Raw genomic sequence first — 11,793 nt, forward strand, 5'->3', positions numbered from 1 at the left:
TGCGCGCTTGTGCTCTTCCGCTCAAAATAAATAAGCTTAAAAAATAAAATAAAATCTTAAAAAAATGGGTCAGGTGAACCTAGACAAACCTGAGGAGGTTGGAAGTACATAGGAAAAAAATACTCCCTACCCATTACTTTGCTAGAAGCCATCTATTCTTGCGCAGACTTGGGCCCCCTACTGACCTGGCCCTAAGCAAAGAAAATGCAGAGACCGGTAAGGTGGTTAAAGTTGGTGCACTTTCACCCCAAAGAGCTCAAGTAACGCCTTGACTATCTCCACTCTACTGGCAAATAAAAACGAGAATTCAGTTCAAAGGCCTAGAAAGGAAGCACAAACGCATGAAAATTCGGTTCTCTCAAAAGGCAGTTGGGTCAAGGTATGAGTTTGGGTCCTACATCCTCTGTAGCACTCCCTCTCTTTTTTTTTAATGTTTTATTTATTTCTGAGAGACAGAGAGAGAGAGAGAGACAGCGTGAGCAGGGGAGGGTCAGAGAGAGAGAGGGAGACAGAGAATCCAAAACCAGCTCCAGGCTCTGAGTTGGCTATCAGCACAGAGCCCGACGCGGGGCTCGAACCCACGAACCGTGAGATCTTGACCTGAGCCAAAGTCGGACGCTTAACCGACTGAGCCACCCAGGCGCCCCATCTCTTTCTGACGCTCACTCCTCTGAGGTTTAGCACGACGGCCTGGGGATCCCTCGGCGGCGCTCGGGAAGAACCCTCACGCGGCCTCCCTGAATTCCCTTCTAGGTTTCCCACCGCGTGCCCTCCAGCTCCTCTGCGCCCCCCAGCCTTTTATGCCATTCGTATACCATGCGGCGTAATTCCTCCCATTTTGATGATCTTCGAGGCCAGGCGATCCCGACTCCCGTGCGGGCCCCAGAGCCCCCCCAGCGTCCTGCGGCGGGCGCCTCGGTAAACGCGGGCGGGATGGAACAAGATGCTCCAACGTCTTTTCCCACCTCTGATGGCCGTTAAACATTTGTCCGGGGACAGCGCGCACCCTCCACGGTTCAGCCTCTGGGAGGCGAGGGCGGCCACGCGGAGGACTGCGGCCGAGGGCTCAGGGCGCACTTCCTGCGGGGCGGCGGGCGGGGGCGGAGCTTGGGCGCGCCTCCTCCTCTCCCCCCTCCTCCCCCTCCTCCCGCTCCTCTCCCCCCTCCGCCCCCTCCGCCTCCCCGCTCCCCCGCCCGGGCGGCCGAGGCGCCGCGGGGGCGGGGCCGCGAGCGGGCTGGGCGGCGTGGCGAGCGGGCTGGGCGCCGCCGGCCAAGGTGCGAGCGAACCGCGGCGGGCTCGGGCGCGGAGCGGGGACGCGCGGCGCGGAGCAGCCCAGCCCAGCACAGCCGGGCCCGGCGCCTCGCGGGTGGAGACGAGCCGGCGGGCGGCGGCGGGGGCTCTCAGCCCGGCGGGTACAGGGCCTCCGACCGACCGCGGCCAAGCGGGGCCTGGGCGCGGGCGCCGGGGGAGCCCGCCGCGGCGGGCACAGGAGGAAGCGGCGGCGGCGCGTCCCGAGCCGTGCGCGCCATGTCAGGCGGGCCCCCCAAGGGCCTGCCGTCCACCGGGCCCCACTCCCTGCTCGACATGCCGCACCCGCTGGCCGGCTCCAGCAGCGAGGAGGCCGTGGGCGGCGACAGCACGCCCAGCCCGGACCTGCTGATGGCCCGCAGCTTCGGCGACAAGGTGGGGCGCGCGGGGCTGGGGACCCGGTGGCGCGTTTCGCTCTCGCGGGGGGATGGAGGACCCGGAGCTCTCCCTCCCGGCACCCGGCCGCGCCCACCCTGGCGCCCCTGCCCGGGGGCGGGCGTGCCCTCGCCCCCCAGAGCCTTCGGAAAAAGCGTCCCTCCCTGCCGCCCCCGCGGGGCCGTAGTCGCAGCGCGAGGGGTCGGAGGGGGCCGGGCATGCCCGGCCGTGACGGGTCGCGAGCGCCGGTGACAGCTGGCGGGGAGGGGTCCCGGCCGCGTGGTGCGGCCGGCGGCGGGTGTGCGGTGCCCGGCGCGTGTGCCCTGGGATGGGGTGCCGAGCTCCTCCCGGTGCATCCGCGAAGGCTGCGCTGCCGGGTGACTTGTAGCTCCCCTACTTTCCTGGCCCTGCAACGGAGCAAGAGTTAATGGTTTTCCCTGGTGGGACCGGCGGCGTTGGTCTTGCCGCCAGAGTCGTCTTCCTCACGCCCCGTCATGTGGGGAGATCTTTGTTTAGGTTTGCTGTGTGCCCCGAGGAGTCACCTGACTCAGACCCCAGCCGGCGGGTGGGGAGAGGCTCGCTGTGGTTTTCGGTCTGGGGCTCTTTCTTTCCCGTCTCCCGGCCTTCCACACTGGTTAGCTTTGGCAGAGGCCCGTTTTTGTGGTTGAGGGAAGCAAAGCTCGCCCTTTGACCTTCTTTGTGCAGAAGAAGGCTCCTGATTTTCTTAGAGCCGCGTAATAGTCCTCCTGCTGCTTTGAGAGACAGCAGAGTACAGCGAAGGGTGAGGGGCGGCCTCCCCCGGCCCCGTGGCCATTTCAGCAGTGACCAGGACTTGAGCTGTGATCCTGTCAGCGCTGCTGTGGCCACCTACTAACTGAGATGTGGAAATTAGAATTGTTCTCGACACTTGTGACTAGAACTCCCTCCTCTCGTAGAATAACTGAATGAATTCTTCCTTGTCTCGATATTAAATGCAGTCAGGGGACCTGAGGCTTTCCCCTGTAGATGGGACGGCCTGTGGTACCATAAAAATGAGTATTAGTGCACCGAGCACTCAAAATGGCTATTGGAGGGGCGTTTGATGTACCTTCCTGAAAGAGTTTATGAAAGCCAGGAGTGGGGAGTAGAGCATTAGGAGCAAAAAGACTTAAAAAGCTAATGAAACCAATGGGTTGAGCAGCTTCAGGTGTCTGGGGGGGGGGGGGGGGGCTCTTTGTGATTATTTCCCTTTATTTTATAGATGATAAACTATATGCAGAGTTATGTTGCTTGGAAATACCTTGCCCATCTTTGACGTTCAATAAGTGTGGAATGCCTGAATGAATAATTAGTTGCTTTCTTAGAGACACATTGTTCCTGTATGCATGCATGTAGGATATGAGGGGAAGTAAAACCCTCTGATTTCCTTCTCAGGATAGTGAATGAATTATCTGTTGCCGTGTAACAAGTTACTCCAGAATTTAGCACCGCAAATAGTGCGCGTGGGTCAATAGTGTCATGTCATCCAGGAGCAGTTTAGCTGGGTGGTTCTGACTCAGGTCTCTTTTGAGGTTGCAGTCAAGGTGTTGACCAGGGCCGTGGTCATCTGAAGATTGGGTTGGGGGAGGATCAGCTTCCAAACTCATTCACTTGGCTGTTGACAGGCCTTAGTTCCTCTTTAGAGGGCGGCTTGACATGGCAGCTAGTTTTCGCCTAGAGCAAGTGGTCCGAGAGAGCAAGAGAACCCGAGACTCAAGCTACCCTCTTGTGTAATCTAATCTTGGAAGTGACATAGTTCTGCTCTATTGTATTGATCACAATGCTAGTACAAAGTGGGAAGAGAGTATACATACCAGGAGGTGGGGGTGCCTGGGTGGCTCGGTTGGTTGAGCATCTGACTAGGTTTTGGCTCAGGTCATGATCACAGGGTCGTGAGATCAAGTCCCGCATCGGGCTCTGTGCTGAGCGTGGAGCCTGCTTGGGATTCTCTTTCTGCTTCTGCCTCTGTCTTGACACCACTGTGCGCACGCCTCACATTCTCTCTTTCTACCCTTCTCTCACATAAAAATAAATAAATAAAATCTTTTAAAATATATATCAGAAGGCAGGGATTATCAGAGCTGTTGTGAATGCTGACTGATACCCATGGCTATTTTATTTATTTATTTGGAAGGTTTTAGAAATTTATTATCTTTTCGTAGTAATTGCTATACTCAATGTAGGGCTTGAACTCATGACCTTGAGATGAAGAGTCACATGACTCTTTTTACTGAGGCAGCTAGGTGCCCCTACTGATGGCTGTTTTAAACATTTGCTTAGTCAGGCCGCCTGAGTGGCTCAGTCGGTTAAGCGTCCAACTTCAGCTCAGGTCATGATCTCACAGTTCGTGGGTTTGAGCCCCGCATTGGACTCTGTGCTGACACCTCAGAGCCTGGAGCCTGTTTCAGATTCTGTGTCTCCCTCTCTCTCTGCCCTTCCCCTACTCATGCTCTGTCCCTCTCTCTCTCTCTCTCAAAATTAAATAAAACAAAAAAAATTTGCTTAGTGACCCACTCTTGGAGGATAACTGTCTCAGAAATCTGGGCATTTTACTAATAAATACTGGGAGGACAGATGCCCTGTACCACCAAGGTCTTGTTGGTGGGCAGGAAGTCAGGCCCAAGTCTAATTACTGCTGGCTTCCAGTTCTATGAGAAAGACAGTCTTGAAGCCATTATTATTAATTATTGAACATTTAATAAGTCTTCTTAGAGCTGTAAGAAGCATCAAAATGACCTCACTCCCAAGGGCCTGATTTATAGTAAGCCACTTCTCCTTGGAGGCTAAGTAATGTAATTTCTTTCTCTGACTGGAAGTCACATTTTCCTTGAATCTTGGCGTGCATGTATGTTCTGGAGAAATTTCTGTAGAGAGAAGCTGGCATGCACCAGAGAGGAGTCAGTGGAAGGGAGCCTTCTCTGCCCTGCTTTCTCCTGCACAGGCAGCATGTGGGTCATTGGAGGGCAGGTAGGAAAGCAGAGTGCTGTGATCTGTCTTTGAAAAGAAACCTCTTTTCTTGCCTTTTTGGACAGTGCATTGTGACCCCGGATGCCTGGTTCAGAGTCAGTGCTGGGACTGGGGAACGAGGGTTTGACAGGCTGCGCATGGCACAGAGTTATTGTATTATGTGGAGCAGAATTGCTTTCTCTGGGCCCAGGACGTCGCCAAGCACAGGGAAGCCTTGTGTCTCGGTCCAGCAGGCACTTCTGAGTGACGTCTGGGATGTTTGCTTGAGAAGGAAACAACGACCACATATGATGGCCTTTTTGTCCTCTGCCTTCTACAGTCATCCAAACCATGGAGTTACGGGAGAATCCTTCCTATCTTCCCAGGGTTGTGAGCGCGAATTCTTTCCATGGCAGCTGAACTCACCAGGCCTTCTATCACTGCATCCTTCATCTCCACCTGAGATGTAAATAAACCACTTGGCCTGCCTCTCTTTTTTACTTTCATCTGCAAACCACTCTGGGCTACCTCTTCCCTGACTCAGCCTCCAACTCCTGTGTGCCTCCCAGAACGTAACACCAAGCCTGCCCAAGCCCCGGCTGTGGTTAACACCCCTTCCCACATCCTCAGCCTCTTCACTGAACTCTTCTGCCTACTTCCTGCCCTCCTCGGCTACCGCTTCTCCCAAAGTCTTCAAAATGGAGCTGTATTCCACTTATATCTGGCTCAGGAGATGGAGGTCAGTGTCCTTTCTCTGCACTGCCTTTTATAAACCACGCTCTGCTCCCTGGAGGCTCATGTCCTTTTATTTGTTCATTCACATATTTGAGGGCCTGCTACGAGACAGGCGCTGTTCCAGGAACTTGAGATGAGTCAACCAGTAAGGACCGCTGCCCTCATGGGGTACATTTGTGAGTATATACTGTGTTAAATGAAAAATGCTATGGGAGGGAGGAAAAAGTAGGATGAGAGGATTCAGGATCATTGGCTTTTGGAGGGGAATTTGGATAGGCTTTACTGAGAACTTGAGCTCTGAGTAGAGACCCGGAGGAGGTGAGGGATGGAGTTAGCGAGTGGAGTGGAGGAGTGTCCTTCAAGGTGGAAGGAACAGCCAAAGCAAAGTCTTGAAGGCATCTGCCTAGCGTGTCCTGGAATAGCCCAGAAGCCAGTGTGGTTTGGACAGAGTGAGCAGTGGAGGGTTCTTGGCCGACAGCAGAGAGGGGAAAGGTCCAGATTGTGTAGGGCCTCATAGGTCACCCTGAGAACCTTGGCCATGACTCTTGAGTGCCACTGCAGTGTCTTCAGCAGAAGGAAGGATATGATTGACTTATGTGTTGTAAAGGCTCACAGAGGCTGTTGAATTGAGAATCCTTTATTTGGCTATTCCACTGAATTCACTTCCTTTTAGTTAAAATTACATAAACCAAGTGCAAACTGGTTGAAGAAAAAAAAAAGTCTCCTGGCTTATGTTTTTGAAAAGCCCCAGGTATTTTGGCTTCAGGCGTGGCTGGAACTAGGTATTCAAATGATATTGGGAATCTGTCACTCTCCATCTCTTGGCTCTGCTTTCTTGTGTGTTAGTTTTATTCTCAAGATAGTGAAGGGATACGTTCTACAAATAAGCTTCACAACTTCAGCAGAAAGGGAGCACCTCTTTCCTGATAGCTCCAGCAAAAGCCCTGGGCTGGTGTCCCATGGGCCCAAATTGGGTCAAGTGCAGAAACCAAGCTCTGTAACTCTGATTGCCCAGACCTGCACTAAGTCCTTCTCTTTGGAGAGTGGAGAAGGGAAGTCTTTGGTGGTTCTGTTTGTTTGAACTGTGAAATGTACATACAAAGTATATAAAATGTATTCATGTAGTTTGGACAATAAAACATATCTATAGTTTAAAGAACAATAAAAACTGATGTTCCTATCCCCCAGATTAAGAGAATATTACTAATCTTTTATTTTATTCTTATTTACTTAAACATGTATTTATTTTTGAGAGACAGAGCATGTGTGGGAGAGGAGCAGAGAGAGAGGGAGACACAGAATCTGAAGCAGGCTCCAGGCTCCAGGCTGTCAGCACAGAGCCTGACATGGGGCTCGAACCCACAGACTGTAAGATCATGACCTGAGCTGAAGTTGGACGCTTAACCGACTGAGTCACTTAGGCGCCCCTTATTTATTTATTTTTAAATATTTTATTTATAAGTAATCTCTGCACCCAACGTGGGGCTCAAACTCACAACCCTGAGATCAAGAGGTGCATGCTCTACCAGTGGAGCTGCCAGGCTCCCCCAAGAATATTACTAGTATTTTAGAAGCCCCCTGTGTGCCTGGGGAGGGTGGAGGTGGTTTCCAAAGCAGGATCAGGATGCCGCTGAAGGAAGGAGGAACAAAGGGATGTGGGCCAAGCAACAACAATATAGGCCTTGCACGACCTTTTTCTTCCCTGTCATTTCTAACTTGCCGTTCATTCTTCTTCATTGAAATCTCTAGACCTCAACTTACTGTCTTCTCAAGTCACGCCCTCACCTCACGGTGACTCTGTTCAAACCTCCAAAACTATCAGCTTCTTGACTTGAATCTCCACACACCTTTACCTCTTTTTTAATTCGGTTGCCCTCTCCCTGGCCACAGCCCTGCACTGTAATACCCGGAAGGGTCGGGCTCTGAGATGATGCCATCAGATATCATCTTCTCCTGCCTTAGCCTCCCTCAGTAGGTCATTACTGCCCCTACCTGTTGTCTGACCACTTGTACTCCCCCACTCCTTTATTTTTATTTTTATTTTTTATTTACGTAATCTCTGCATCCCATGTGGAGCTCAAACTCATGACCATGACATCAGGAGTCACCTGCTCTTCTGACTGAGCCAGCCAGGTGTCCCTCACCTCCCTCCTTTATTTATTTACTTATTTTTTAATGTTTATTATTATTTTTTTATTTCTGAGAGAGAGAGCGTGAGCAGGGGAGGGTCAGAGAGAGAGGGAGATACAGAATCAGAAGCAGGCTTCAGGCTCTGAGCTGGCTGTCAGCACAGAGCCCGACGCGGGGCTTGAACCCACAAGCCATGAGATCGTGACCTGAGCCGAAGTTGGCTGCTTAACCGACTGAGCCACCCAGGCACCCCTCACCTCCCTCCTTTAGATGGCATGGCTCATCTCATCAGTTGCTCCCACCACTTCCTTTCTTCTGTTTCCTTCTTTCCTCCTTTTACACTCAGCCTGGATCATTCCATTTGTTCAGATCTGGACATGTTGAGAATTGTTGCCAGTGTAAATTCCCTTGTTCCAACCACAACTGGGGCCTCAGTGGTGCTGGGCACTGCTTTCTTTCCATAGAGGCTCCCACTCTGTGCCATGGCTGATCTGAAACTTTTCTCTGTTCCTCACAGCCCCCTCTGACCCCCATTCTACCCTCCTGTTCTGCTGATGAGAAGACAGAAGCCATCATAAAACACCTTCCTTTTTCCAGACTACAAAATGATGTGAATCCGTAGCCATTGTTTCTTGGTTGCCCCCAGTTGCCATAGAAGGGATTCTCAGGCACCCCTGGACTGTATGGCCCGCCCCCTCTGGCCTCTCTGAGACCTTGTCCTGTCCATCACCCTCCCCCATTTCTGTGTCTTCACACTCCCTCTTGCCTGGCTCATTCTATCAATAGTTAAATATGCTCAGGTCACCCTTGCTTCTTACACCAGGAGTAAAGAGAGCTTTGTTGTGATACTTCTCCCCTCCACCCCATTTCATCACCTATTTTGTGACTCCTCTTCACAGACAAACCTGTTTTTTTAAAGATTGCATTTTTAAAATGTTTTTTAAAATTTATTTCTGAGAGAGAGAAAGAGACAGTGTGAGCAGGGGAGGGTCAGAGAGAGAGAGAGAGAATCCAAAGACAGGCTCCAGGCTCTGAGCTAGCTGTCACCACAGAGCCTGACGCAGGCTTTAACCCACAAACCGTGAGATCATGACCTGAGCCGAAGTCAGATGCTTAACTGACTGAGCCACCCAGGCACCCCGTCACAGACAAATGTTTTGAAAGAAAGGTCTGCTCCTCTTGTCTTACTTCCTAACTCCTCAGCTTGCTGCTGTCGGGTTTCTGACTTATTAGTCGAGTCCCCTTGTGACTTCCTTCTTGCAAAATCCAGCAGATGCTTCACAATCCTTATCCATCCTGACCTCTTGGCAGGTAGCACTTGCGCTGTTGAGTACCTTCTTACTGGAAATACTCTTCACTTGGCACTCTGGAGCCAGGTTGTCCATGTTCGAATCCCAGCTCTGCCTGTCTATGGTCTTTGTAACAGCAAATTGTTGAACCTCTCTGAGCCTCCATGTCTTCATCTGTAAAAAGGGGGTAACAGAAGTACCTATATCACAAGGTGATAGGAAGATCTGGGGAGTCCATGCTTAGACTGCAAGTAGTAAGCCTTTAATAAATGTGAGGTGCTCATGGTGGCTATCCCTAGGCAGTGTACTCTCCATACTTTCTTGTGCACTTCCTGCCTGTTCTGTGTCAATGTCTATATCAGTTGTGATCTGGTCAGGGTGAAAGGCCTGTTAGGTATTTCAAACTGAGAGACTATAATCCAGGGAATTAATTGCATCAATGATGTAAAACAGGAGAAGTCAAGAAGATGGTGAGATTAACCCAGAGAGAAGCAACAGCAGGAAACGGCTGTCACTGTCGGGGCCAGAGGGTCAGAGGCGATGTAGAATCTAGGGCTTCTGTGGGAACTAGAACCACAGCTAGAACTTGCCCAACAAGTGTGGGGTCCACAGAGGGGGCCATCCCTGGAGAGGAAGCAGCTGCTGCCAGGGACGCTTATCTGAACCAGAGGGAAAGTGTTTTGGGGGCGTCGGCGGGGAGGGGGGTGGTGGGAGGAACACACTGGCTTCTCTGGTCTTTCATCAATATGTTCCATTGATCAAAATATTTTCCTTGGTGGACATGTGAGTCTAGCAGAGCCAAACAGTGTTTCTTGAGATTTGCTCAGACGGATGCCGGTGGAAAGAGCAGCTCTTTCTGGTAGCCTGTAAACCTTTGCTTGCTGCAGTGTGGAGAGTGCCTGCGGAGGAATGAGGCCAGAGAGGAAAGTGGAGCTAGGAGAGGAAGTGGGGGACACACCCTGAAGATCACCTGAGTCCCGATATGCCTGAAGCTAGCAGAGCTTCTTGGTTCCAGAAGGTCACGGATTCCCTTTTAGTGACACTTTTTTTAAGTTGTTTTTGTCACTTGACCCTTAAGAAAAATGTTGATTGAGGGCGCCTGGGTGGCTCAGTCAGTTGAGTGTCCCAACATCAGCTCAGGTCATGATTTCGTGGTTCATGGGTTTGAGACCCGTGTTGGGCTCTGTGCTAGCAGCTCAGAGCCTGGAACCTGCTTCAGATTCTGCGTCTCCCTGTCTCTCTGCCCCTCCCTCCCTCATGCTCTGTCTCTGTCTGTCTCTCAAAAATAAAGAGACGTTAAAGAAAATTTAAAAAAAAGAAAAATGTTGACCGATAGATACATTGACTTTAAAATGTGAAGCGAAGCTTGAGCTTTACTTTGGGAGGATTGAGAAGGGGTGCTCCATTCCTGTCGGTCAGCCTCACCATCGGAGGGTGTGCCTGTGCGTCAGCTAAGGTGGCAGACATGGTGTCTTCACGAGATCCTCGAAGTCCGAGGAGCCTTTTTGGTCTAGGCTGGGAAAAGCGTCATGGGCTGAGGGAGCAGCTTGAGCAAAGCTCCTGAAATGGGAAAGACCTGTGCCCGCCGGAGTTGGGTTGAGTCTGGTCACGCGTTGGGATGGGTTCTGAGGGTCTAGAGTGGGGATTAGTGAGAGAGGAGGCAGGGAGACCAGTCGGGAGGTGACCAAAGACGCGGGGCTCAGACTCACAATCCGGGAGATCATGACCTGAGCCGATGTTTAACCGACTGAGCCACCCAGGACACCCAATAGTTTTATTTCTGATAAGAACAGATACTACACTTGATCTTAGCCAAAAGGCCAAAAAGCAGTGACATAGCTTTTATTTCTTAGGCAGTCGCCAACCCTAGAGGGTTTTCGAGCAGGGGAATGTGTGGTCAGTGCTTGGGACAAGGAGGGACTGACAGAGAAAGAGGTAGCAGGAGTGTTAGCCGGGTGTAGGTTGGGGCTGGTGCCTGCAAGAAGAAAGATTGGGACGTGTAAAGATGACTTGTTTTGGTGTCATGGGGATGACTGGTGCCCTCACAGAGAGGAGGCACCCGAGTTAGGAAGCAAGAGCGATCAGGAAATGGAAAGGTGACCAGGGTGCAGTGTGAGGTCAGGAGTCAGGACACAGGTGGTCTGAACCCCCACCTTTGAAAGCCCACTCAGAGTTCAAGTCTTAGCACAAATGCTGCTTCTGGAAAGCTCTTCCTTATTATATAGACATGTAACCCCAGGAAATTGAAATAGAGATGGCAGTGGACGGTGCGGAAGGTGATGTGGAGACTGACAATCAAATGCAAGGGAGGAGTTGGTAGTTGTTTTGTAATAAGAAGGGTGGTGGCTTGAGGGGAACACGGGGTGAAGGGAAGGCACTTAGGAGAGACTTGAACATGAGTAAAGGTTACAGGGAAGAAGACAGATGTTTTGTGTGAAAATACAGAAATAACAGCTTGGCAAAAGCACACCAATTCATGTATGAGTAATGGGGTGTGTTTACTAGATTCTAGAGGGCTCGTAAGCTGTCTTGTGTCTGTCTTGCCCCACAGAATTCCTTATTTTGGCTGCCAGAGCAATAATCAGGAATAACTGTTCTGTTGGGGGGGGTGGTCTGGGGGGGTTGTGTGGACAAAGGCAAGAGAAGGGGTACCCGGTGAGCGTCCAACTCTTTTTTTTTTTTTTTTTTTTTACAAATAGTTTATTGTCAAGTTGGTTTCCGTATAATACCCAGTGCTCATCCCTACAAGTGCCCCTCTCCGTGCCCATCCCCCCTTCTTCTCCTCCATGGTCCTCCGTTAAGTTCCTCCTAATCCTCCTATACGTGCAAACATATGGTATTTGTCCTTCTCTGCCTGACTTATTTCTGAGCATCCAACTCTTGATGTGGGCCTAGGTCACGATCTCATGGTTCATGAGTTCAAGCCCCACTTTGGGCTCTGCGCTGACAGAGCAGAGCCTGCTTGAGATTCTCTCTCTCCCTCTCTCTCTCT

At 51.3% G+C, this 11,793-nt stretch overlaps 1 protein-coding gene and 1 pseudogene across 2 annotated transcripts in view; one reads left to right on the forward strand and one right to left on the reverse strand.

Moving 5' to 3' along the window:
- The first annotated feature begins 1,472 nt into the window (after positions 1-1,472).
- SNX30 (sorting nexin family member 30) overlaps positions 1,473-11,793 on the forward strand; it is a 129,193-nt gene continuing 118,872 nt past the window's right edge. Inside the window, exon 1 of one of the 2 annotated variants that reach the window (XM_039239388.1) lies at positions 1,473-1,683. In XM_039239388.1, coding sequence (XP_039095319.1) covers positions 1,528-1,683 — 156 coding nt within the window. In that variant the 5' untranslated portion in view covers positions 1,473-1,527. The remainder of the gene's footprint in view (positions 1,684-11,793) is intronic. The other variant, XM_039239412.1, reaches the window with a different exon arrangement.
- On the reverse strand, positions 10,516-10,633 carry LOC120237754 (annotated as a pseudogene).

Source organism: Hyaena hyaena, unplaced genomic scaffold (assembly GCF_003009895.1).
Source record: "Hyaena hyaena isolate Hyena2069 unplaced genomic scaffold, ASM300989v1 scaffold_6, whole genome shotgun sequence".
Lineage (NCBI taxonomy): Eukaryota > Metazoa > Chordata > Mammalia > Carnivora > Hyaenidae > Hyaena > Hyaena hyaena.